The sequence below is a fragment of the Geotrypetes seraphini genome, chromosome 11, assembly GCF_902459505.1.
Source record: "Geotrypetes seraphini chromosome 11, aGeoSer1.1, whole genome shotgun sequence".
NCBI classification, from domain to species: domain Eukaryota; kingdom Metazoa; phylum Chordata; class Amphibia; order Gymnophiona; family Dermophiidae; genus Geotrypetes; species Geotrypetes seraphini.
Window position 1 is genome coordinate 118,947,782 of NC_047094.1, and position 27,728 is coordinate 118,975,509.

General features: G+C 43.3%; 3 protein-coding genes across 12 annotated transcripts in view; 1 reads left to right on the forward strand and 2 right to left on the reverse strand.

The window, feature by feature from the left end:
• LOC117369226 (ankyrin repeat domain-containing protein SOWAHA-like) overlaps nucleotides 1-19,921 on the reverse strand; it is a 42,488-nt gene extending 22,567 nt beyond the window's left edge. The window contains exons 1-5 of one of the 6 annotated variants that reach the window (XM_033963455.1): nucleotides 19,438-19,919; nucleotides 10,821-10,882; nucleotides 7,605-7,901; nucleotides 4,656-4,790; nucleotides 1,803-1,865 (exon numbers count right to left, since the gene is read on the reverse strand). In XM_033963455.1, coding sequence (XP_033819346.1) covers nucleotides 1,803-1,865; nucleotides 4,656-4,790; nucleotides 7,605-7,901; nucleotides 10,821-10,882; nucleotides 19,438-19,561 — 681 coding nt within the window. In that variant the 5' untranslated portion in view covers nucleotides 19,562-19,919. Of the gene's footprint in view, nucleotides 1-1,802; nucleotides 1,866-4,655; nucleotides 4,791-7,604; nucleotides 7,902-10,820; nucleotides 10,883-19,437 lie in introns of all 6 variants that reach the window. The other 5 variants (XM_033963456.1, XM_033963457.1, XM_033963458.1 and 2 more) reach the window with 5 other exon arrangements.
• The window catches only part of LOC117369227 (E3 ubiquitin-protein ligase RNF182-like), a 107,304-nt gene that overhangs the window by 33,736 nt on the left and 45,840 nt on the right, over nucleotides 1-27,728 (forward strand). The gene's annotated exons all lie outside the window — the stretch shown is intronic.
• The window catches only part of ZNF335 (zinc finger protein 335), a 58,243-nt gene continuing 57,097 nt past the window's right edge, over nucleotides 26,583-27,728 (reverse strand). For 3 of the 5 annotated variants that reach the window (XM_033963449.1, XM_033963448.1, XM_033963451.1), the window contains exon 28: nucleotides 26,584-27,686. In XM_033963449.1, coding sequence (XP_033819340.1) covers nucleotides 27,571-27,686 — 116 coding nt within the window. In that variant the 3' untranslated portion in view covers nucleotides 26,584-27,570. Of the gene's footprint in view, nucleotides 27,687-27,728 lie in introns of all 5 variants that reach the window. The other 2 variants (XM_033963452.1, XM_033963453.1) reach the window with 1 other exon arrangement.

Genomic DNA, 27,728 nt, shown 5'->3' on the forward strand with positions numbered 1-27,728 from the left:
GAGACACTTTACACCTACGCCGACGACATCCTTGTCCTCGTCGAGACCGACTCTAACCTCACCAACCTCTCTGATAACATCTCTTCTTGTATAACGAATCTCCAATCCTTGGCTCTCACCGTTCAAATGAAACTAAACGAGACCAAAACAAAACTACTTTGGCTCGGCCCAAAATTAGATCAGCTACCCACCCTCATCCCACTATCCTCTGGCACCAAACTGCAGCTTGAGCACTCAAGCAAAGTTGTGGGAATCATCATTGACTCTACACTGTCCTTCAACGATCACCTCAACTCCTTGGTAAAAAAATGCTTTTTCAATCTTCACATGTTAAGGAAAGTAAGATCCTGCTTCCACCAACAACACTTCGCTGTCCTCGTTCAATCCATTATTCTATCCAGACTGGATTACTGCCACTCCATCTACTTAAGCCTAACAAAGAAAAGTCTTCTCAGACTTCAGCAGATTCAGAACACTGCGGCTAAACTAATCTTCGCAAAAAGCAAATTCGACCACGTCTCCCCGCTTCTGTCTAAGCTTCACTGGCTCCCAGTTATCCTCAGGGTTCACTACAAATGCGCCTGTCTAGCCTTCAAATCTGTACACGGCATCCTTCCTCCCCTTTTTCCACTATCTTGGCTCTCCCCCGAATCCTAACTCCACCAGATCCACTCAAAAATTCAAACTATCCTTCCCCTCTTTAAAAGGCATATCCCATACAGGAAAACTTGGGACATCCCTCCTCTTCAGGATCACCGAGCTGTGGAACAGCTTTACTGCCTCTCTTCGGAGTTCGACCTCCCTCCAACGCTTCCAAAAACATTTGAAAACTTGGCTTTTCTCTAAAATGTAACCACTCCCTCCCTCTCCATTATACTAAGTCCCCTCTTTCTTTCTTTTTTTTTTTTTTAATTTTCTTTTTATTAAGAAAAGAAGAATACAAAGAAGTAAACCACAATCCGAATACAAAGAACCAGGAACAAAGCAAAACACCCGACTAGAGGGTCTACCGCGTGGTTTCTGCGCGGAGACAAAAGATACTCAGCAAAAGGTTTAGTTTAGTTTACATTCAGAGAGTGGATCTTCTATTAAGGAAGAAAGAGAAAATCCACTATTTTATTCCCAGGATAAGCAGCATAAAATCCGTTTTACTCTTTGGGATTAGTCACTGTTGGAAGCAAAAGCAATGCACAGATAAAAAGGGCAAATGTCCCAAAAGGAGCTTATGTTAGTGATAACTGTGGAAGTGCTAACGTGTTAAAAAACCATTACTAGCACACACAGTCTCTCTTATGCATCTTTAATGCACTTTCACCATGTGTAAATTAGCTTACAAGAACTTTAATGGTGCAGTAATAAGATGCAAAGAACCAATTTAAAGAACTCAAGACTGAACACAGACTCACAAATGTTAAAAAAAAAACCCCAAAATACCTTAGATACACATAGGGACTGCGGTGCCCTGAGCCAACTTTTGCATATGCACCCCCCCCCCCCCATGTCTGGCATCCCCTTTATCACCGGCGCCAAGAAATTAAGATTTTGTGATAAGATCCACATTAACACACTAAACTTCATAAAACATCTTAAAACTCATCTGTATGTCAATAACATGGGCTATTAACTCGAGTTAATTTAAAGTGGATCAACAACTCCCCCAAGGGAGTGGTATCTTACAGTTAAAAGCCAGAGAGAGAGAAGGTATGAGGGAGAAAGGAGGTAAGAACAAGACTGATTCACACAGATTCATCTGCAATCCTCTCCCCCTTCCCCCCAACTGGTCTGCTTGAATCTGTACTCACTGCAATAGCTGTAGACCCTCCACTGCTACCGCCATCTTCTGATGCATCAGGCTCAGGCTCATACTGTATATAGGAAGAAATTTTAAAAAAATAAAATAAAATTATATATAAATATTGGCTGATTCCTCCTGCTTAAGTGCAGAAAAATGTACAAGGTGCAGGAATTTATTCAATAAAAGTCATAAAAACATACCGGCATATAACATAAATAAACCAACTGTACCCAAAAACTGGTCCTTGTTCTCGTGTGCTTCGAAAAGCACTTCTTCCTCAGGGGTCCCTGATGGATGGTACGCAGAGTTTCAAAAGATCGGACTGGATGAAAACAGCACTTAGGGGCAAATTCTATAAGCACTCAAAAGTCAGGCAGGCGTACAGGCACCGTTCAGCGCGATTCAAGTAAAACTGGGCGCTGTTTCGTGAATCACGCTGAGCGGCACTTATTTTGGAGGCGCCCATTAAACAGGCCAGCTCTAGGCACAACTAAAAGTTAGACGCCCACGTGAGCGCTTAAGAGCAGCGATTCTGCAGCAAGGGGGGGGGGGCCTAACACGAAGCCACGCCCACGCCTAACATGCATAGCGTCTATTTTTTTTTGAAGGTCGCCTTGTTGCAGAATCGCGCTTTCTTGATAGGCGTCTAGGTTTCAATCAGTGCTGATTAAAAAGCTTAAATTGAGCTTGTCGTTCAATTTAGATGGGCGCCTCCGAAATAGGTGCCCACTAGGTTATAGAATTTGGGCTTTTAGTGTTTCTCAGTGCAGCGCTTTAGACGGGGAGTTTTTCCACAACTCTTCCGTCTGAAATTCTGTTTGTTTTCATCCAATCCGGTCTTTTGAAACTCTACGTACCATCCATCAGGGACCCCTGAGGAAGAAGTGTTTTTCGAAACACACGAGAACAAGGACCAGTTTATAGGGGAAAACACCCTCCAGGGATTCAAGACAAAGTTAGATAAGTTCCTGCTGAACCAGAACGTACACAGGTAAGGCTAGACTCAGTTAGGGCATTGGTCTTTGATCTAAGGGCCGCCGCGTGAGCGGACTGCTATGCACGATGGACCACTGGTCTGACCCAGCAGCGGCAATTCTTATGTTCTCATTTATGTTGTATATGTTTTTATGACTTTTATTGAATAAATTCCTGCACCTTGTACATTTTTCTGCAGTTTTGTTTTGGTTCTTTGCTTTGCATCTTCACTGTAGTTTTTCTTGGTTCTCTTTTGCCTTGCTCCTCCTGCTTAAGTTCCATCAGATAGGCAGAACAGAAGCAGTGAGAGAGCAGGGACGGACTCCACATAAGCAACAGCAAACTGCATTATCAACAACCAATGCAAGAGCAACTTTAATAAAAAATGCACAATTATTTCTTCGCATTTAGCTTCCACCTTTTCCAATAATAGCTCAAGGTAGGTTACATTCAGGTATACTAAGGCCTAGATTCTCAAAAAACTGCATTAAAAAACGACAGCCATAATAGCGAATTTAAAAAAAGCGAGTCATTCTCCAAAAAACGCTCATGGCAGAGAGTAGGGAAGACTCGCTATATTTGCATTTGCCCATCGCTGGCGACAGCGATGGGCACATGCGCAGAAAACGCTAAAAGAAAAAAAAGAAAACCCCCACACAAAAAAACCCCACAACAGTAGGAGAGATGTTCGATCTCTCCCGCTGCCAACCAACACACCCTCCCCTCAGCAGTGGCGGAGATGCCCATTCTAAGGCCTATAGTCCCAAAAGCGACAGGCTGCTATCGCAGCTGTTCTGGTAGCAAATTTTAAAAAGCGAGTCATTTTCCAAAAAAATGCTCATGCAAATGAGGTTGGCGGAGAAGCATATTCAAGGTAGATATCCTGAAAACCTGGCCAGCCTGGGGTTCTCAAGGACCGGATTTGCCTACGCTATGCATGAGACCAAGGGTGCACAACCTTGATCCTTGAGAGCTGCAACCCAGTCAGGTTGTCAGGATTTCCACAATTAATATGCATGAAGACAGTGCATGCAAATAGATCTCATGCACATCCATTGTGAAAATCCTGACAAGCTAGCTGGGTGGTGGTACTTGATGACAACAGGTTGTGAACCCCTGTGGCAGTGTCACATTGCGACAAACGAGCCATACAAAGTAGAGAGAGAGAGAGCTTCTGCCCGTGCCAAAGCGAAGTTATAACTAAACAACCCTGCCCTGGCAAGTTGTGCAGGCTGCAAGAGCCAAGATAATCACTTAAGACGTTTATCATGCCATCCTGACAGCAAGGAATGTACAGCCCCTTTCCCACAGCTGGCAAAGACCAAAGCCATTTAGCAATTACTACTAATGAAAATAAATAAATAACACATAGTTCTTCATTCTACTAATAGCAATAGAGAACAAAGTGCCCCCCTGAGAAATAACCCAGCACAGTTGGCAAATAATCTGAAAACAATCAGCCACTTCTTCAAGAGGGAAGAAGAGCGAGGCGGGAAAGCAAGACAGACATGAGATGAAATCCGAGGAACAGAAACAAACAAGCTGCTAGAATAGCAGACCTACCATGTTTCCCCGAAAATAAGGCAGGGTCTTATATTAATTTGTGTTCCAAAAAACGCACTAGGGCTTATTTTTGGGGAATGTCTCCCCCCCCCCGTGTGATGTCATAATGCCTCATTCCACCAATGCCTAAGCTCCGTCCTCATTTGCACAAGCCTCAAACACTTTAAAACCATAAGTGTTTGAGGCTTGTGCGGTTAAGGCAGAGTTTACAGAAATGGGACAGGGACAAGGACAAAACTCGCGGGTACAGGACAGGGAAATTGAGTTAATGCATTCTCTAATTCTAAGTCCCTGCACAGACTTGCAAACAGCAGCTTCTCACCTTGTTGATGTGATCGGCCTCATCTTCAGGCATTGGTGGTCCCTCTTCTGACCCATCTTTGGCATTGTCAAAAAATGCTGGGCTACTGTCAGCAGACAATTCTAGTAAATGGTCCCAGGCTGCACTGGAACAAGCCTTCAATGCAATAGAAACAAATACACATAAAAGCTGTTATAGAAACTGTGATGATGTCCATCTCTTTAAGAAAAAAAATAAAAAAGAGTATTTCAAGTTCCTGAAAGAAAAGTCCATAATCTGCTATTGAGACACATGGGGAAGTCGCTGCTGTTCCTTGGATTGATAGCATGGAATCTTACTGTTCTTTGGGATTCTGCTGGAATCTTGCTACTCTTTAGGATTCCAGAATCTTGCTACTCTCTAGGATTCTGCATGGAACCTTTGAGATTCCGGAATCTTGCTACTCTCTGGGATTCCGGAATCTTGCTACTCTCTGGGATTCCGGAATCTTGCTACTCTCTGGGATTCCGGAATCTTGCTACTCTCTAGAATTCTGCATGGAATCTTACTGTTCTTTGGGATTTTGCATGGAATCTTGCTACTCTTTGGGATTCCAGAATCTTGCTACTCTCTAGGATTCTGCATGGAATCTTGCTACTCTATGGGATTCCGGAATCTTGCTACTCTTTGGGATTCCGGAATCTTGCTACTCTCTAGGATTCTGCATGGAATCTTGCTACTCTTTGGGATTCCGGAATCTTGCTGCTCTCTAGAATTCTGCATGGAATCTTACTGTTCTTTGGGATTCTGCATGGAATCTTACTGTTCTTTGGGATTCCAGAATTCTACTACTCTCTAGGATTCTGCATGGAACCTTGCTAGTCTTTGGGATTCTGCATGGAATCTTGCTATTCTTTTGGATTCCAGAATCTTGCTATTTTTTGATTCCAGAATCTTGCTACTCTCTGGGATTCCGGAATCTTGCTACTCTCTGGGATTCCGGAATCTTGCTACTCTCTGGGATTCCGGAATCTTGCTACTCTCTAGAATTCTGCATGGAATCTTACTGTTCTTTGGGATTTTGCATGGAATCTTGCTACTCTCTAGGATTCTGCATGGAACTTTGCTAGTCTTTGGGATTCTGCATGGAATCTTGCTACTCTTTGGGATTCCAGAATCTTGCTACTCTCTAGGATTCTGCATGGAATCTTGCTACTCTTTGGGATTCCGGAATCTTGCTACTCTTTGGGATTCCGGAATCTTGCTACTCTCTAGGATTCTGCATGGAATCTTACTGTTCTTTGGGATTCTGCATGGAATCTTACTGTTCTTTGGGATTCCAGAATCTTGCTACTCTCTAGGATTCTGCATGGAACCTTGCTAGTCTTTGGGATTCTGCATGGAATCTTGCTACTCTTTGGGATTCCAGAATCTTGCTACTCTCTAGGATTCTGCATGGAATCTTGCTACTCTTTGGGATTCCAGAATCTTGCTATTCTCTAGAATTCTGCATGGAATCTTACTGTTCTTTGGGATTCTGCATGGAATCTTGCTACTCTTTGGGATTCCAGAATCTTGCTACTCTTTAGGATTCTGCATGGAATCTTGCTACTCTTTGGGATTCCAGAATCTTGCTACTCTTTGGGATTCCAGAATCTTGCTACTCTTTGGGATTCCAGAATCTTGTTACTCTTTGGGATTCTGCATGGAATCTTACTGTTCTTTTGGATTCCAGAATCTTGCTACTCTCTAGGATTCTGCATGGAACCTTGCTAGTTTTTGGGATTCTGGAATCTTGATACTTTTTGGGATTCCACCAGGTACTTGTGACTTGGTTGACAACTGCTGGAAGCAGAACAGGCGAGGTGGACCACTGGCCTGACCCACTTTGGATATTCTTATATACCTCCCTCATCCACTGAAATACAGAACAGAACAAATATATAGGGGAAAATATTGTATGCCTCTCTACAAGCACCTACTTTCCTTTACAAAATACTAAAGCAGTCAGATATATACTTGCATATGCACTTAGGCACGAGCACTTACATCAGCCATACAGGTGGCCTAAGTGTGTGCACTGACGTACCACTGCTCTATACAAAGGTCTCAATATTGAAAAAGATTTAAATAGCCAGGAGAACCTCTTGGCTATTTAAATCACCTGTCCAGGGCTAACCCAGCATATTCTGCAGCACTTGAAACCAGACAGCGCCACTAAAAATGCCCAGTTGAAACCATTTTGGAGATATTCCAGGGGTAAAGTCAGCACTTACCAGTAGCTGGCTAAGTGCCAATATTCTCAACTTAACTAGTTAAGATAACAGCATAAATAGGACTGCAAAATGCACACAGTCCTCTCTTTATGAAGTTCTTCACAGCCGTAAAATAGTACCTTAAACCAGGCACCCTGATATAAAATTATTTTCTCTACTCCAAGTATAAATCCCTCAACTAGAAGCTTCTCTAATGCTGATCCCTGAAGAAAAAGTTCTTATTTCATACCAACTTACCGCTAAACTGATGGTTAGTGCGAGAGACAGCATTTACTCACTAGGAGACTACACATACTCCATACTAAAGCTCATTAGATTTCATAATATTTAAAAAAAAAAACCTTCATTTCAGCCACCTAAGAGGCATGAATAGCAAGTCTCCCAAAAAAATGCTGTTTAAAAGTAAACTCACCGATCTTTTCCTGGCAAAACCTCATTGTAAGCCACAACTTTAAAAATAAACTTCCCCTCTTAGAAAACCTAATGCTATTAGCATTACTCACATCAAAAGAGAACTCAGCAGTCAAGTCTGCTACATGCATTCACTACTCAGCTGGGAATTGCTAGGCTATCTGCTCCAGTTTATTCTCTAACTGTGCTAGAAATTTCTCCAGGTTTACTAAAAAAAAAAAAAAAAAAAAAAAAAAAATGCAGTTTCTGTAGTGTGAATTGTTTGAGAGCTCTAACCTAATTTTTTTTTTTTTTACCTGCTCACCTGGGCAGTGGAGTCCACTTGAGAAAGAGAATAGTCTGTAACATGGATCTCTGGAGCATGCAAAACACTTCTACTCGAGTTCCTGGAAGCGTCTTCATCTGGGCTTCCTCCGGATTCTTCTTCCGACGTGGAGACTATTTGCTTGGGTATGGTATTGAGAAGCTGATTCTCTGTCAAGACCATGCCCTCGAGGTGATCAGGCGTCAGAGGGCCTACTGAGATATCATGCTTGGCGGTGTTTTCTGCGCTGGTGATCAAGGACTGATATTTTTTCTTCAGGATGACGTATTTCTCTCCCTGGAAAGAGAATTCATCCAAGATGATGAAAATAATATTCCTTCTTATCCCTACAAGTTGGCAAGCTGGAAGGGACTGTCCAAAAATTATGAAGACCTGAGCTTCCCCCCTGACATATGGCTATATAACTACTCTAGCATTAGCGACAGCAAGGGGGTGGATTTTGCTTATTATGCTGTACTTAGTACTATATAATTTCCTATAAAACATTTTTTGCAAAAAAGATGTGGTCTATAAATGTAAAAAAAAGATGAAATCGTACAGTAAGGCTACTCAATTCCGGCCCTCAAGGGCCACAGGCAGGCCTGATTTTCAGGAGGGAGATTTGCATAAAAAGGAGGCCATGCATGCAGCTGCCTGCGACCTTGGGCAAGTCACCCTCCATTGCCCCAGGTACATAAAACTTAGGTTGCGAGCCCACTAGTGGTGGAGGAAGTACCTGCGTATAATGTTTACAGCATTGTGTATGTCCAGTAGCAGTAGTAGACCAGAATTAGAAGCCCTGTCATACACAGGTAAAGCTAGTCTCAGTTAGGACACTGGTCTTTGACCAAAGAGCCGCCGCGTGAGCGGACAGCTGGGCGCGATGGACCACTGGTCTGACCCAGCAGCGGTAATTCTTATGTCCATTTGCAGACCTTTATATCTTAATTCTAGAAAAGAATTCAAAAGTCAGTAGCTTTCAGGTATTGTAACTATGTAGAGATGAATATAACAGTACATTGGTTGTTTTTTTGGTGTTTTTTTTTAAATTTTACATAACAGCTATACTCACTCGAGGAACGCAGAGAAAGGGGAGACATGATTGAGACGTTCAAATATGTCACGGGCTGTATCAAGGTGGAAGAAGATATCTTTTTTTCTCAGGGGGCCCACGGCAACGAGAGAGCATCCGCTGAAACTCAAAGGGTGGGAAATTTCATGGCGACACCAGAAAATATTTATTCACTGAAAGAGTGATTGATTGCTGGAATGATCTTCCACTGCAGGTAATTGAGGCCAGCAGCGTGCCGGATTTTAAGAAAAAATGGGATTGGCACGTGGGATCTCTTCATAGAGGAAGGTAGACTGGATGGGCCGTGGCCCTTTTCTGCCGCCAGTTTCTATATTTCTAACATACGATTGAGCTAAGCTGCGGCCAAACGGTTAGGCAGACTGGATGGATTGTACAGGTCTTCATCTTCGGTCATTAACAATGTTGAAGTAGCCAGATTCTCATAAGAGTAGAGATGGTGCATAGAAAAACAACCCCCCCCCCAAACTTCTTACATCTGTAACAGCCACCTACGCACTCCTTAAACACTCTTCTCCCATCCGGTATTTCAAGTTATTTTGTTAATATACTATTAAAGTCAGTAGGATTTATGAATTGTGTTTGGCTAAGCGAGACAAACAATACCCAATTACACACTAAAGAAAAGGTGGAGATGGGACGCAGTGCACCCCTGACTATTATAAGAAACCCAGAAGCCCGTGCACAAAACTGTGGATAGTGCCACATGCAGATGTCTGCTTCTACCGCAAATGTAAGGAGAGAATGACACAGGGACAAATTTTTTCCTGTCCCCACAGGAACTCAATTTTCCCGTCCTGTCCCTGTGAGTTTTGTCGCTGCCCCATTCCTGAAAGCTCTGCCTTAACTGCACAAGCCTCAAACACTTATGATTTTCAAGTGTTTGAGGCTTGTGCGGATGAGGACGGAGCTTAGGCATTGGTGGAATGAGGCATTATGACTTCACAATCTGGGCTCTAGAATGTTGCTACTTAGGATTTTCAAGTGTTTGAGGCTTGTGCGGATGAGGACGGAGCTTAGGCGTTGGTGGAATGAGGCATTATGACTTCACAATCTGGGCTCTAGAATGTTGCTACTTATGATTTTCAAGTGTTTTGAGGCTTGTGCGGATGATTACGGAGCTTAAGCGTTGGTGGAATGAGGCATTATGACATCACAATCTGGGCTCTAGAATGTTGTTACTTATGATTTTCAAGTGTTTTGAGGCTTGTGCAGATGATTACGGAGCTTAAGCATTGGTGGAATGAGGCATTATGACATCACAATCTGGGCTCTAGAATGTTGCTACTTATGATTTTCAAGTGTTTGAGCCTTGTGGAGATGAGGATGGAGCTTAGGCGTTGGTGGAATGAGGCATTATGACATTACAATCTGAGCTCTACAACGTTGCTACTTATGATTTTAAAGTGGTTAAGGCTTGTGCAGATGAGGATGGAGCTTGCAGGAATGGGGCAATGACAGGAAAAGAACTTGCTGGGATGGGATGGGAAAATTAGTTCCCGTGGGGTCTAGGAAAAATATGTCCCCATGTCATTCTCTACGTAATACTATGGCATGAGGCAAGCTAAGTATATGCAGATACTGTGGGCAAATCGAAGGGAGACGGATGGACACCTGTGCACAAATGTTTTGAAGTACGCGCATCTTCTTGTGTGCATGTCAGAACGAAAATGAAAAGTGTCAGCACACATCAGGGCCTCGCTCTTCCGCACATAAATATCAGCCTTATTAAAACGTTATGCAGTTGGTTATTTCTGCGCAGAAGAACAGGTGACAATCTGTGCTTAACACTTTTGCTTTTGTTCACTGCCCCGGACCTGGTGAAAAATATTTTTGCACTGTCACTACGGCATTTTCCTTCTGCTCATTGCCTGGATAAGAATACAACGTGTGGCCGTGTCTTCTAAATGAGTTAACACCTGCATTCAGTCCCTCCCCACGCTGATCACCCATTAACACTCACGCACAACTAGGCTTTCTTCACTGGCCCCCCCCAGAGGCTGAAAAATCCTAGCAGTCAGCTCCCACGGCACAGGCAGTGAACACTACTTACAAGACAAGAGGATGTGCAGAGGGACAAGGAAACAGGCAGCGATGATGTGGTCTGGAAAGCTGACTATACTTACGGCGTCTTGCTTCACAACTGCCACTTTGTTAATGATATCCTTAAAAGTCTCCCGGTGTTGAGCTGGAAAGCAGAATAAAAAAAAGCAGTGAGGATAAGACTGAAAAACTGGGGCGCATCTTGTCACAATCCACAAATACAGAGGTAATCCCACTATTCAACGTACAAATTATGGATAAGAAGGAAAGTATCTCAGAAACCTGCTTGGTGGTCAGGAATAAATCTCACACAAAATACGCTGTGGAAGCTGCAATGTTCTTGACTTTCCTTTTATTTCTTGCAAAAATCTTCAAACAAAATTAAAAACTTGTCCACATCGATCACATTAAAATTCAACAGACCCGACACGGGCCGCGTTTCGGCAAACACTCAAGGGTCCAAGAAGGATGTATTGGCAAAATATGCAAAATGTGGAACTAATAGTTCAAATCTCGAGGAAGCCAAAAGACCGTTGATAATACACAGTTAAACATTTCATTCATTGATCCTTTGTACTCAATATTTATTAAATTTCCATTGTTAATACTTTTTATAAAATCAATATTCCATAATTGGATACATATCCCATCTTCAAATCACTGTTTAGATTGTAAGCTCTTTAGAGCAGGGACTGTTTTCTTCTTCTTTGTGACTCTGTGCAGCGCTGCGTGCGTCTGGTAGCGCTATAGAAATAATTAATCGTTAGTAGCAGTAGAAAAAGCTTAATGAGTCAGACTCCATAGCTAGTTTCAGCAAGATCTGGGATTAATTTACTGGAACAGGTTATTTGAAAATCCGACCTGTTTATGACCTCAGAACTTCAGGAACTGCTATTTTTGTGATGTTTCCCCCTTCTCACAATTATCCCATTGTCACAAGGCCTTCAAACTTAGTATACTGGATCTCACTGCCAGGCCATCTAAACACGGGTGCTTTCCAGCGTCAATACGAGTGGAAATTTCCACAGAATTTTGTTTTTCTTTCACCTCACCCACCCCTCCCTCCTTCTGTGGGACCATCACTGAAACGCTTTGATGTTTTAGTTACCCTCCTTGGTGACCCTTTATTTAAAGACCAATCTCGACCTTAGTCTCTCTGAAATTTCAACAATCTCTCCCCCCCACTTTGTACCCTCTACGCCAGGCCTGCACAACTCCGGTCCTCGAGGGCCGAATCCAGTCGGTTTTCCCCATTGAATATGCACTGAAAGCAGCGCATGCAAATAGATCTCATGCATATTCATCGGGGAAATCCTGAAAACCTGGCCTGGCGAGGGCAGAAGTTGTGCAGGCCTGCTCTACGCTATGACCAGTCAAGTCCTCGCTTTTGTATAATGTCTGCATTGTGAATGCCCTGATGTAACCTGTTCTGAGCTTCAGGGAGGACAAGCTAGAAATCGAAATTCATAAATATACTGGCAATTGTCAACATTTGCTTATTTCTGATCTGACAAAGGGTCACCTTCGAAAGCTAATCAAGCAATGCCCTAAGTTAGTCCAATAAAAAAGTATTCCTATTTATTTCTATATATTATCACAACATTTTAGAATGTCTTTTGCGTCCAATGTTTCTTCATTGCATGGCTTGATATTTTTCTATCAAGGAGATATTTTTAAAAATGCTAAAACTCTGCATGGATTACCAAATAGTTTTACTTAAGAAGCGATCATTCTGCGTTTAACAGCTGTTGTCAGAAGTGGACAAGGGCAACAGCTTTGACTGCCAACCTGGAGGGAAGGAGGCAGGAGCACCAAAGTGCCCTTCTGAGCCAGCCTGCGAGAGCATACATAGGGATGCCACAAGCAGCCCTTCCTGCGAGCTGTTTTGTCCAGCAAGTGCCCTGCCGTACAAAGAGAAGCTTTAGATTTAAATGGACAGTTTATAGCACAGGGGTCCCCAAACATTTTTGAGAGAAGGGACACAAGGCATTTCAAATTACTGAGAGGTGATCCCAACTGGAATATGCTGGGAGGGGGGAGGGAGAGGGTCCATAACAGAGGTTGCCAAGTTGGTCATCAGTCTGTGCCACCATCAGCAGCTGGCAGAGCATGGAACTTTTATTTCTTTGCTACTGCCACATATGAGGGGGGGGGGGACTGCCTCCCTAGGCTGGATCCAACCATAGCAGAAACAGCTGGGTGTTAAAATGAGTTTCACTGGCCACAAGCAATATATGGCTTGTAGTTTGGAGACCCCTATTACAGTGGAAAGTAAAATTTGATCATCATTAGCTGAAATGAGATCGTTTTATCCAGAGATATTCTTTAATGTTTCCATCCTTACAACCTCCTTGCGCGTCACCCACCTACACACTGCTCTAATCAATCTCCATGTCTAAGATCTGATGATGTCAGATTTCAGAGTTTACTCAGTGAGGATTATAGAGCTACATTGCAAAAGTGCGCTACAAAATTCTGATGTCATTTGTTTTACCATACGAGAACAAGCCAAACAGGTAGAAAGGATAACAGTGAACGCCAACAGGATGCTTGGGTGCACAGGGAGAGGACTGGCCAGCAGGAAAAAGGGAGGCGATAGTGCCTCGGTTCATGTCTCTAGTGAGACCCTAGAGCAGGGCTGCCCAAGTCCGGTCCTCGAGATCTACTGGCAGGCCAGGTTTTCAGGATATCCACAATGAATATGCATGAGAGAGATTTGCCTGCACTGCCTTCTTGGTATGCAAATCTCTCTCTCATGCATATTCATTGTGGATATCCTGAAAACCTGGCCTGCCAGTAGATCTCGAGGACCGGACTTGGGCAGCCCTGCCCTAGAGCAGTGTCTCCCAACCCTGTCCTGGAATACCCCCAGGCCAGTCGGGTTTTCAGGATAGACCCTAATGAATATGCATGGAGCAGATTTGCATGCCTGGCACCTCCATTATAGGCAGATCTCTCTCATGCATATTCATTAGGGCTATCCTGAAAACCCGACTGGCCTGGGGGTCCTCCAGGACAGGGTTGGGAACCACTGCCCTAGAGTACTTTGTGCAATTCTGGAGACCAGAACAAACAGGGTGGAGTTGGTCCGGTGAGTGGCTCCTAAAATGGTTAATGGTCTTTGTCATAAAGTGTATGAGGAAAGACTTAAAAGATCTTAGGTTTAAAAAAAGGTTTAGATAAATTCATAAAGCAAAGTCCATAAAACATTATTAATGCAGACTTGGAAAAATCCACTGCTTTTTTTTTTTCTAGAATTATTTTTTCTAGAATTATTTTTACTCTTTTGGTATATTGCCAGGTACTTGTGATCTTCTGGATTAGATACTGGGCTTGATGGATCTTTGGACTGCCCCATCATGGCAAGGCTTATGTTCATATCTTAAAGAATATTTTGGGGAAAAAAGGCCCAGAGGGAGATACGATAGGGACATTTAAACCTGCAGCACTAACTGCATATTCAGCCCATTGCTGTGAAAATATGTTTAACCTTAGGCATCCTTGTTTGGAAAAGCAGTTTACGAGCATACTTTCTCATTCCAGTAGAGAAATCTACTTATCCGTCCTTATGGCTAAACTCCAAGATTCAAATTGGTGGGTCTGGGATCTTATGGAAGCATTGAATGCACAAGAGACAACGTACCAGTGATGGCTGGGAGTAGGGACAGAGGACTTACACACAACTGCATCAGGCAGAGGAAAACAGGGCTTCCAACATATGCACAAGAAATGGGGTGAGAAAAAAAAATTCCTCTTAGTAGCAGGTCAGCCAGACACTCGTACAAAGATCTAAGCCAGGACGCTCAGCTAACCGTCCCTTCGGCCATCTTCCTAGAGTGGCAACATTCTGTTTCTACTGTAAACCGCTTAGAACTTCACGGTACAGCGGTATATAAGAAATAAAATAATAATTATTATTATTATTATTATTATATATGATAGAAATATTGGGAATTTCAGAAGAATTGTTGCCACCGTTTACCCAGAGAAGAGAAGAAGGACAACAACAACATCAAAAATTACAGGCGTTACAAGAGGACCAACAGACATTAAACCTTTCGACGATCTTGGAACAATCAGATAGGGAAATGGCGACACCTGCAACTTTACTTCTTACAGTTGCCTTGCCACCAGACAAAAACTGGTTGCCGAGACTTTACTTCAAAAATAAATTAAAAGATTTTTTTGGGATACAGAATACAAATGTTTCCAGACCTGGCACGGGATACCCAAAAGCGTCGTCGTGAATTTTTGATTTTAAAGCCGGGAGTTATTGCTCTTGGAGCTTCTTTCTTTTTACGACACCCATGTAAATGTGTGATATTATATCAAAAGCAAAAAATATGTTTGCTTTGACCCTACTCAACTGACAACCTTTTTGTCGGCTGCACGCCTGAAAGCAGGGACAACATGAGTGCTCATTTAAATTTGGACACTTCCTTCAGTTGATTGAATTCCCTGTTTTCCTTTCTTTGTATTTCTATGATTTATCTTAGCATGCTCGCTGACTATACTTCTTGGATCCATGATTTGAGGACTTGAGCTGGAGTTATTCTTTTTTTTTTTTTTCTGGATTGTAGTTATATATAATTGAAAAACTTTATGTTCTTTAGTTAACTTCAACTTTCTGTACAAGTGAATACTTGATATGTTTATGGAAAATATGATAAATAAATAATAAAAAAAAAGAAAAGAAATGGGGTGAGCATTACTTGAACTTTCTGATACAGAACTAGTTACGCCTGCTACGTTATTATTGACGGTGGCTATGGCCCCAGATCAAAATTGGCTTATGAAAAATTTATTTAAACATATGCAGAAAGAATTTGGGGGTTTAAAAGTACAAACGTACCCAGAACTAGCTAGGGATCCCCAAAGATGACAGAAGGAATTTCTTTTACTTAAACCTGGGGTTCTTGAACTAGGGGCAACTTTTTTCCTACATTATTCATGTAAATGTGTGATTCACTATTCCTCACAAAAGTATGTCTTTTTTGAACCTTTCGAATTGACTACTTTTCTTTTTGGAGAAGGATAAAGTCATTACTTAAATGCCCTAATTAAGTTTATAGAGGTGTTATTTCAACTGGACCTTACCCTGATTTGTCATGTAATCTTCAGTTATTCTATCTACATTTTGGATCTCATTTATTGAGGACTAGAGCGATTAAGGGGACATGTTTCTTGTTATTTTTTTTTTATTGTTGTCATGTAATGTAATGTAATTTATTTCTTATATACCGCTAAACTCCGATTAGGATTCTAAGCGGTTTACAGAAAATAGACAATAGGGTGCATTGAAATTATAAGTAATATAGGTTAACAGAGTAATAAACATTAAAGGATACAATAAAAATAAGATAAATAAATAAAGAATAAGTACTTTGAAATTCCCTTACTATCCCGAAGGCTCACAATCTAACTGAAGTACCAAGAAAAATAACAATTAATTGAGTAATAAAAGTAAGAAATAGAAATGGAAGAAAAAATAAGAAAATGTATTGATCTGCTCCTATATCTGTACAAGTTTGTACTTGAAATGTAAATATGAAAATGATAAATAATAAGAAAAAAGAAATGGGGGTGAGGGTTGAGCACCCTTGCTAAGAAACACTGTTTGAGCTTTCAATAGGGAAACAAAAGCCAGAAATGACACAGGAGCATATGAATGTGTCCTGCTACTTTACTATTAACAGTGGCTCTGGCACCAGATCAAAACTGACCATTCGGGTCTTTATCTGCCGTCATCTACCATGTCATAAATCAATTTCAGAAAAGACAAAAATCTTCATGGCAAACCCAAAAGACAAAATCAACACAACAACAATACACTTAATTGGTCATGATCATCTAATATCCAAAACTATAAAAATACTAGGAGTCACCCTAGACACCCACCTGACCTCGATCGAACACACAAACTCGGCGACCAAAAAATGCTTCCACACACTTTGGAAATTAAAAACCATCAAAAAATATTTCGACCCTCCATCTTTTAGACTACTGGTTCAGTCACTGATCCTATCCACCTTAGACTACTGCAATATCATCTATGTGGGTACTCCCAAAAAAAAACTTTGAGAAAATTAAGGACAGTGCAAAACACGGCCGTCCGACTAATATTCGGACTAAAGAAAAGTGACCACATTAGCCCCTACTATAAACTGCTGCACTGGTTGCCAATTGAGGCACGGACTTTATTCAAATTTTTCTGTTTTTGCTATAAACTGGTGTGGGGAATGGCCCCAATTTACCTATTACCTCACTTCGAATTTTACACCCCCAAAAGGACAACCAGAAATCGCAACCTCTTTGCCTACCCGAAGATCATAGGTTGCGAATACAGAACCTTTCTGGATAGAACTTTTAAGTTTCAAGCTGCCAAACAGCAAACCTGGCTAGGCAACTTCACCGACAAAGCCAGGCAGACCTATGGCGCCTTTCGGAAATAAATCAAGACCGCTCTATTCAATAGATTTATTTCCCAGCCAGACAACGCCCCCCCCCCCATCCTAAAACCTTTCTCTTTATGTTAGAAACATAGAAAATGATGGCAGATAAGGGCCACGGTCCATCTAGTCTGCCCACACTAATGGCCCACCCCCCCTAACTACCTCCATGAAGAGATCCCACATGCCAATCCCATCTTTTCTTAAAATCTGGCACGCTGCTGGCCTCGATTACCTGTTGTGGAAGATGATTCCAGCGGTCAACCACCCTTTCGGTGAAGAAATATTTTCTGGTGTCGCCATGAAATTTCCCACCCCTGATTTTCAACGGATGCCCTCTGGTGGCCGTGGGTCCTTTAAGGAAAAAAAGAGATCCTCTTCCACCTCGATACGGCCCGCGACATATTTGAACGTCTCGATCATGTCTCCCCTCTCTCTGCGTTCCTCGAATGAGTACAGCTGCAACTTACCCAGTTGTTCCTCATACGGGAGATCCTTGATACTACACTTCTTCACAAATGTATTCTGTTCCTCTCTTGACTATTCAGTGTCTTCCTCACCACCTGTATTCTGTAATTCGCTGACCATCCAGCCCCTTTGATGTAAAATGCTTAAGATTATACTGTAACCTGTTTGTAACCTGATTACTCAGTGACTTCCTACCTGTTCTCACCTTGTAATTCGCCGATTGTACAGCTCTCTTTCACTGTAAACTGCCTAGAAGTCGCAAGATTATGGTGGTATAGAAAAAATAAAGTTATTATTATTATTATAATCATCATTTTATTTCTTGTATACCCAACAGTATCCCAATCCTCCTTGCTGTATCCCATTCCCTAAACTATACACCATCATTAGAACATAAGAACATAAGCAGTGCCTCTGCTGGGTCAGACCAGAGGTCCATCACGCCCAGTAGTCCGCTCGCGCAGCGGCCCATCAAGTCCAGGACCTGTATAGTAACCCTCTATCTATAACCTTTTATCCCCTTTTCCTTCAGAAAATTGTCCAATCCCTTCTTGAACTCCAATACTGTACCCTGTCCTATCACACACTCTGGAAGTGCATTCCAGGTGTCCACCACCCGTTGGGTGAAGAAGAACTTCATGCCATTGATTCTGAATCTGTCCCCTTTTAATTTTTCCGAATGCCCTCTCGTTCCTGTAGTTTTCAAAAGTTTGAAGAATATGTCCCTCTCCACTTTCTCTATGCCCTTCATGACCTTATAAGTCTCTATCATATCCCCTCTAAGTCTCCTCTTCTCCAGGGGAAAGAGACCCAGTTTCTCCAATCTTTCTCTATCTCTCCCTTTCTCTCTATCTCTCTCTCTTTCTCTCTATATATTTCTCTCTCTCTTTCTTTCTAGCTCTCTATATATTTCTCTTTCTCCCTTTCTCTCTCTCTTTCTGTCCCTCTCTACTCTCTCTATGCCCTTCATGATCTTGTAAGTCTCTATCATATCCCCTCTAAGTCTCCGCATCTCCAGGGAAAAGAGCCCCAATTTCTCCAATCTTTCAGCATATGAAAGGTTTCCCATCCCTTTTATCAGACGTGTCGCTCTCCTCTGAACCCTCTCGAGTATCGCCATATCCTTCTTTAGGTACGGCAAGCAATATTGGACGCAGTACTTCAGATGTGGGCGCACCATCGCCCAATACAACGGCAGAATAATTTCTTTCGTTCTGGTTGTAATACCCTTTTTGATTATACCTAGCATTCTATTCGCTTTCTTAGCGGCCGCTGCACACTGTGCCGACGGCTTCATGGTCTTGTCCACTATTACCCCCCAGTCCCTTTCTTGGGTACTCTCACTCAATGACAGCCCTCCCATCGTGTAGCTGTACCTCGGGTTTCTGTTTCCTATCTGCCATCTCGTCGCCCACTCCCCTAGTTTGTTCAAGTCCCTTTGTAACACTGATTAGCATTCTTCTTGTAACTCCTCTGGAAATGTTCTTCTTCTTGTAACTCTTCTGGAAAAGTCCAGAACTGCAAGGTTGAGGCGGAATAGAAATCAGTAATGTAATGTAAAAACGGAACATTTCAGTTAGCAATGCAATTTCAAAAACACTGCTACATCCATTACATACATCATCAGATTAAAAAACAACAACAAAAAAAAACCCATTTAAACTACAAAACCTAATAAGAACATGGTCTGAAATCGAGAGCCAAGAATGGGCTCGAGCGGACTCCCCCAGGACGTCATCTTCCCCGCTCGAGGCCATTCTTAGCTCCCAAAGAAAGTTCTTACCTCGGAGCTGGGGGTCTCCGTGGTTGATGAATTCTCGGTACCGGCTTAGCAGCTCGCCATTCCTAGCTCGCCCCCCCTCCGCCACCAGGAACCGCAGCAGCCCCTCTTCGCTGAGGCCCTCCATTGAGGGAGGTCCCTCTTACAGCGGGGCAGCAGCGGCACGCGCTAAACTGTGGAAGTTGGACGGAAGGCAGCGAGCGCGCGCCGCTCCTCCCGGGAAAAGAGCGGGCGAGGGGGGCCGGGACGGGACGCCGTCTTGCGCACGCGCGTGGGGAACGTAACGGGCTGGCGCGCGCGCCGCCTCCCCGGCCTGGGGAAGGGGTTTGACTGGGCTTTTTTGCCGAGGGGAGGCAACTTCTGGCGCGTGCAATCGGGTTCTCACGGGAGCCACAAGTGGTGAAAGCCAAGAAGGCTCCAGCGTTGCAAGTGAGGCCACTGCTCACCCGCCCCACTTTCTGCATTCGGCTTAGAGCAGGGGTGTCGATCCAGTCGGGTTTTCAGCATGTCCCCAATGAATGTGCATGAGATCTATTCGCATTGCACTGCTTTCATTGTATGCTAATAGATCTCATGCGTATTCATTGGGGAAATCCTGAAAACCCGATTGGATTGCGGCCCTCGAGGAGGGACTTTAGAGGGAATAGAGCTTGGGGAGCCCTGCCCAAGCAGCAGCCCATCTGGGGAACAGGTGGGTGGGAAGTGCCTCAGCCTTCTAGGACAGAGGTAGCCACAGCTTTGGACTCTGTAAATCACCACTACTCCCTGCTCCCCCTCCCTTGGATTTCAGGGTTAGGTTAGTGCATGGTTTTCTTTTTCTCTTTCCCATCACACCTTTAACATATGCGGTGGTGTAGCTTTACCCAGACATGTCCACTTTTTAGACTTAGGACAACACATTCCACCTCTTTCCCCCTCTGGACAATCGTGCATTTCTTTTACCCCTGCCCCTGGGCAACCCACTGCCCCAGGTACAAAGAGTAACAACATTACATTATGATGTTGTAATGATCATCTCATCCCACCAGTGATGCCACAATGGCTTCATTGTTGGATACTTGGCTCACTTCTGACATGGTATAGGACAGGGGTAGGGAACTCCGGTCCTCGAGAGCCATATTCCAGTCGGGTTTTCAGGATTTTCCCAATGAATAGGCATGAGATCTATTTGCATGCACTGCTTTCAATGCATATTCATTGGGGAAATTCTGAAAACCCGACTGGAATATGGCTCTAGAGGATCAGAGTTCCCTACCCCTGGTATAGGAGGATAGTGTGGTGCAATGATTCAAAGCCTGCACTACTCCATGACCCTGGGCAAGTCACCTAATCCTCCACTGCCCCAGGTACATTAGATAGATTGTGAGCTCACAGGGACAGATATGTAAAATACTTGCAGTACCTCTACGTAAACCACTTTGAGTGTAGTTGTATAACTACAAAAAGGCGGTATACAAATCCCAATCCCTTTCCCTTCACACAGGAATGGGGTCGGGTCAGGAGTGTGGGAGATGGCAGGTCTGGGTGTCTGCACTAAATGGTCATAAATGCTGCCTGCCACATGGCCAATCAAGCAAAGTTAGGACTCTGCCTTCTGCGCTGTTTTCATTGATACTGAATATCACCAGCACCCACAAAACTCCCAGCTCCTCACCAACTCGGATACTAACTGGAGAGTGCTGGGTGGCACTGGCTGCTTAATAGCTGCTCAGTATGAGGGGGTGGGGGAGCCTCTCGTGCCTGCTTAAACCCCCCCCCCCCCCCAATGGAGCCCTCACAGTTTCCGATGCAATGCTTCTCAAGTCTGGTCTGTCAGCACTTTTTTCCACCTTTGAGTTGTTTTAAAGTATTGAATGACACGGTGACAAAATTCATCACCGTTCCCGTCCCCGCGGGAAATAAACCCATGTCATTTTCTAGTGTCTATTCCATCCTCTGTCCTTCTACACCAGCATTCTTCAAAGCAAAGCTTGCGGGTCAGTGGTTGTGGCCATTCATACTCTGATTCTTATGGGAGCCAAGGATAATGAAGCCATTGTGACATCACTGATGTGATTGGCTCTTAGGCACTGGTGGAATGAGGCATTATGACATCACAATATCTGCTCTGGATACCAGAGACTGTCATTCTGTAGTGTCTGTTTCAGCTTCGGTCCTTCCACACCAGCATTCTTCAAAGCAAAGCTTGCGGGTCAGTGGTTGTGGCCATTCATACTCTGATTCTTCCCTCTTTCCTTAAAGAATGACATGAAGATGGTTTCCCGCGGTTATCCGCGGGGACGGGAACTGTGATGAATTTTGTCACCGTGTCATTCTCTATTTTAAACCTTACAGAAGGCAGTCCTTGGCTCAACCAGATGTTTCCCTCTCTTGTTTTTTCCGTGACCTGGATTGGCCACTGTTGGAAACAGATCGTCAGTCTGTTTCCATGTGCTTAACAGGGTAGTTTTGAAAAATCGTTTACTCGGTTAATAGCTATTACTTAGCTGGGTAAATTTAGCTGTCTGGAAATTGGCCTCCCTTTCCCCCCGTTTGTTGACCTTTATTTCTAAGGATTTAAGTGGAATAACAGCAAAACCACACATCTGCTGGGTGAATTCTTAAAATTGCAGCAGTACAGGAAATACATGGCCTCTCACTCTGGACCAAGTCCAGCATAGCAATCTCTTCCTGGATTCCTGCTAACAACAGAGCTGGAAGGAAAACATTGCTCATTGCAATCCGAAAAGAGTTGCAAGTTTGCGCTGCACCTTTCAGCCATCTTTCTACTTCGTTTCGGCTGGAATCAGAAGGCAAATTTAATCTGATCACCACCCTACATTTTTCCAGGACAGTTTTGAAACTGCTCACACTGCTGCAACGCCTCTGGTCTTTTGCAACAGTTTTCAAAGGAAAAGCATGAAGGGATGGTCCACTCACTTTTTATTTGGGCCGAAAGTTTGAGTATGCATTATCTATTTGAAATTGAAATATGTACTGTATATCGTTTTTCTCTTCGGGCAATTTTTAGTAGGTATTTTCTTGTCATAAGAACATAAGATTTGCTGCTGCTGGGTCAGACCAGTGGTCCATCGTGTCCAGCAGTCCGCTCACACGGCAGCCCTTGGTCAAAGACCAGTGCCCTCCTTGAATCTATTTGCATTCCCAGAAACTTTGTACTACAGAGGCTGACCAACACCAAATCACTAAAGGGAGAGCTTTGGCCAGCTGTGGGGGAAAGAAATTGGGGGGGTTGTCTTTGACTACTGGAATTTAATTTATGTTAAGTTTTGTTTCCTAGGGGGTGGAATATAAACAGAGATAAAATATTAGTTCTTTCCTGTTGCTGAAAGAGTTCATAAAGGTTCAGAAATGGAGTCAGTAGTCTTCTTCAGTTGAGATGTTATGTATTCAGTGCCGATTCAATAAAGATTTTCTAAAGCATATTATGTGGGTGAAAATACGGTTCGTAGTATGCTTATCTACCCAGGATGTTAGAGAACCAAAGAGGAAGAAAACAATGTGGATAAGGAGTGATTTCTTATAAGTGATCAAGTTTCAATAACCACAAAGGCTAAAACCGATCTTCATCTGACATCATCTATTTTTCTGCATATGTTTATTAGTATTTATAGAGCAACAAAGAGAAAGAAACACCTCGCCCTCAAAATACAAACAGTACAGCAAAAGAGGCAAGGGAGGCATCAAGACAGCCAAGGCAATCAGTCTTTATTCAAATATATAAGGCTAGATTCACAAAGGCCACAGATCGGATCCGATCTGTAGCCGGGGGGGGGGGGGGGAAGGCTGATTCACGAATAGATTAGAATCATGCCAACTGTCCACACGGATCGCTCTCCAGCAATCCCGACGCATGCGCAGACCATGGTGGTCTGCGCATGCACTGGCCTTCCATGCCCGGCAGAGCTGGAAACATTTTTGCTTTTTTTAAAACTTTGCGAGCCCGTGGTTTTAACCTGCTTTAAACCCACAGCTTAAAACCAGGGGCTTGCACTGCGGGGAAAGGCAGGAGAGTCGGGGCAGAGAGCAGGGCGGCAGAGAGCCGAGAATCGGGGCAGAGAGCAGGGTAGTCAGAAAGGACCCGAGCGACTGATCCTCTGCAGTCGCTTAGTTTTCGATCGGTCAGCCCAGTCGGTGTCCATTTTTTTTAGTGAATCCCTGCTTGCCCCCTCATTTAGATGCGCAGATCAGATCAAGTGCGGATATGCTCAGGAGGAAGGTTAGTGAATCAGGTCGGGGTCACAAAGTGGTCGGGACACGATCGGTGTGCTTAGTGAATCTAGCCCATAGTCCCTACAAGGATCTTAGTTTTGGCATCTAAAAAACGCCTTCCTTAGGGGACATAAAACTGATGCTGAAGCTTGTAAGACAAGCTAAAACAATATTGCCAAACAATCCAACTAGGTCGCTTGAAAAATTTTTCAAGCGATCTTGTTGGATTATGACATGGATAACCTGGACATACAGATGATTTAACTGGACATACTGGCCTCACTTGTGTATGATGGACAATACAGACCAATATTTTCACTTGTGTATGCTGGACACTACAGACCTATATTTTCCCATAGCCAGGCCCAGCCTGTACCTTGCTGTCTGTAAACACCTGCAGCCTTTGCAATGCTAACATTTTTGTCTCCATTCCCTGCTGGGAGGATATTTCTCCAAGGTTCTGCTGAACTGTTATCAGTGCTGTATGACTTCATATGCCAGGCACCCTGGAAAGCCATAAAACTTTTATAATGAGCAAGGATCCCTGCAGGACGATGTGGGTGTAGCGAGATGAGAGAACTTGGCACCAAAACATTTGCTCCCTGTCTCTGAACCAAGTTATGGGAACCAAGCAGCTGGATTGTTGAAAGGTCACCTTTGCCAACTTTCAGCATACAAGGACACCATCCCGAAGATGCACAGAATTGTAAAACCACTAATTAGCATCTACAACTCTCAGCGCTGGAGAAAGAAAGTTCACCAAGAGTTCTCTGTTTCTGCAAGGCCCCCCCTACTGGGGAGGGGTGGTGGAGGTGAGAGAGGCGTGGACTGAGAGGAGGAGTTAGGTATACATTATTTTATGTACCAATAGGGAATTACATAACCAGAATTCGGGGTTGTACTTTTAGGAACAAAGGAAGAATTTCTCTGTATAAAAAACACGTGCATTCTAGGTAAAGCCAGAGAGATTCACTTACTTATGCTACGGGGATCTGCTAGCCCCCTGCTAAGCATATGGGTGCAAGTTCTTCTTTCCATTGCATATTCTGAACTGACAATACATTTTTCTGATATGTCTCTGCTGCTGTAATACTGTAAGTTTTTATACTAACAATAAACGAATATTGTCTGTTTTGGAAGATGCAATGCCGTCTTGTAGTTATTCCAATGAGGTAAACAAAGCAGCCTTTACTTCAATTGTTTGGTGATATTGTTTTTTTTATGTCCCCTGAGGAAGGTGTGTTTTAGACACCGAAACTAGGATCTTTGTTGGGACTATATATTTGGATAAAGACTGATTGCCTTGGCTGTCTGGACTCCTCCCTTACCTCTTTTGCTGTACTGTTTGTATTTATATACCTCTCAATTTAAAAGAAAAGAATGCCAATATTTAAGTACAGGTATAGAGAGAAAGAGAAAAAAAAAGATTCAATGGCTTAAATACTGCCCAAGCAGCTGCCTAGGAGGGAGGGGACAACCACCCACAAACTGTTCAGGTAGAGACAGATCATGGCACATACTGCACTTTGCTTTAATGGTACTGCTGAACTACCTGCCAAGTGTGTTCCTCCTCTCTATGGTTCAGTAGCACTCCCCCCACCCCCGACTACTTAAGCCACCTCTGTGCAGCTCTACTAGGCTGATGTTCTGGAGGCAGGCATGTACATTTTTATTCCGATTTTTATGGCGGTGCTCCCTCTCTCTCCACTTTCAGCATCTGCTCCCCTCCCTCACTCTCCCCTTCCAACCAGAATCTGCTCCCCTCCCCCTCCACTTCCCTTCAGTACCATTCTCTCCCCTCCCATCCAGCATATGCTCCCCTTTCTCTCCTCCCTACTTCCTTCTAGCGTCTGTTCCCCTCTCTCACTCTCCCCTTCCAACCAGCATCTGCTTCCCTCCTCTCCCTCCACTTCCCTTCAGCACCACTCACCTCTTTCTTTCATTCATCAGGCTGCCTTCCTGGGTGCTCTTCAGACTTTTTTCTTTCTGGGTGTCTGGACGCAGCAATGTTCTTACAATTGCCGTGCGACTGCCCCAAAGCTTCTCCTGTGACGCAAACAGGAAGTGCATCAGAGGAGAAGCTTTGGGGCAGTCAAGCGCAGGACTTGTGAGAATGGTTTACCATGTCCGGACACCTCAGAAAGAAGAGAAAATTCTGTTCCATCTCTGAAGTTTATCAATACAATGAGGTCTACCATTTTTTTCTGTCAGTGCGCCATCTCTTTGGAATAATACTCCTGTCCACTTACGGGAAAATCAAATCTTAACCATTTTAAAATGAAACTAAAAACATTTCTTTTTCTTGATGCTTTCGAGACCTAAATGCCCTTTTTAGGGCTACGTAGTTTTAATCTATTTTTTGTTACCCTCCCTTTTGTCCTTTCCCTATATGTTCTCTTTCTTACTTGATAAATTGTAGTTCTATCCTTTTCTCCTTTCTTGTTCCTGTTTGTTTTTGTATTGTTTTTAAATGTTTTGAATTATGACTATTGTTTTAAAGGATGTATAGTTACCCCATATATGTTTTTTAACATAATTTTCACCGCCTAGAAAGCCGATTGGGCGGTTTATAAAATTTTTGAATAAACTTGAAACTTGAAGAGCACCAGCAAAGGTGAGGGGAAGGGAGGGAGGTGGCTAGACGAAGAGAAGAGATGCCTGGATGGGTTTGTTTTGGTTTTTTTGCCGCCTTGTCCCTGTACCTGCGGCAACCGGGGGTTTTTTCTCCCCGTTTCAGCGGGTTACCTGCTCACCGTGTCTACCCTACACTATTAAAGTCCTATTATATTCCACTACACTGTGTCTACACTATTAAAGTCCTCAGCCTGTTAAGCGCTGTGGGGTTGGTGCCATAGACATAGGTCTATTTTTTGCAATCTGAACTTTTGTGATACACAAAATAAAGCTGCTCACAGCAGTTGACCTGATAATACAAATCAAAACAAGAGATTTGGGAACCCATTTTATTGGGCCAAAGATTTGCGGTTCTTGAGAACCGTACAATTCCACCGACCTCTCCCTTGTGTATATATATGCATGTGTATGCATGTCTATATATACACACACACATACAAACATATTTACAAATGATTCAGAGGCAGACTGTCAATACTATAAGAAAACATATGCACTTATAAAGTTCTGTATTTGTTGGTAGTTCTTCCTCTTAGTATGGAATTCATCATTTGAAATGTCTGAATATAGAATGTATGTGCGGACCAACCAAAAGGAAGACGACGCAGTAGCTGGGCAATAACAGCTGTGCCACCATGTCTCTAATTCCGACCCCATTTTCAGGCATGTTTGTCTGACAGTAGCCAAGTTTCCTTTGAATGTCTGGCATTAGCTCCCTGTCTAGTTGATTTGTAACAGGATTTCACTTGGCACCAATACGGGAGTTGAATGATGATGTATGATAGGATCAATATGGGTAATGGCTGATTATCACACGCACTCTGTCTCCACATGGGCCGTCATGGTGAGAGAGCAGAGTCACACAAAGCCAACTACAGATCTACTGCATTACCCATTCTATTAGCACACAGAGTCCTGGTAATTCAGAAATGTAATAAATAAGATCCAAAGGAGGGGGTGCTGGAAGTGAAGAAGTAAGAATGTTTGGATAGTGGATCTATTTTGGGATTCAATTCTCCTTTCTTTCCACACCAGATGTAGCAACCACAAATGATTGTCGAGGATCCGATCCACACCAATGAACAGTCGCTAAGTTTGTTCTGTCTGTCTGCAAGGAGGCACCGATTGTATCCCCAACAGAAGCAGTTTCTGATGTCACCTCAAGACATCACAACACTTGATAAAGACTCGCAAGTGAATTAAGTTTTCTTGGAAAAATAAACAGAAATGAGCAGAGCGCGCACTTCTGTGACTGTACAACATCTCTGACCAATATGGCTAATTGGAGCGTTATTCCTGCAAGGTGATGACATCGTACTGGATTCCTTGTTCCTGTAACTGTTGGATATGCTCTGCAGTTGCCTCTGTGGTAAACACTGCCTGGGCCATGGCTGCATCTGCCACCGCTGGAGAGGCAGAGGAGAGAGAACAATTAGTGTATGCCTTGT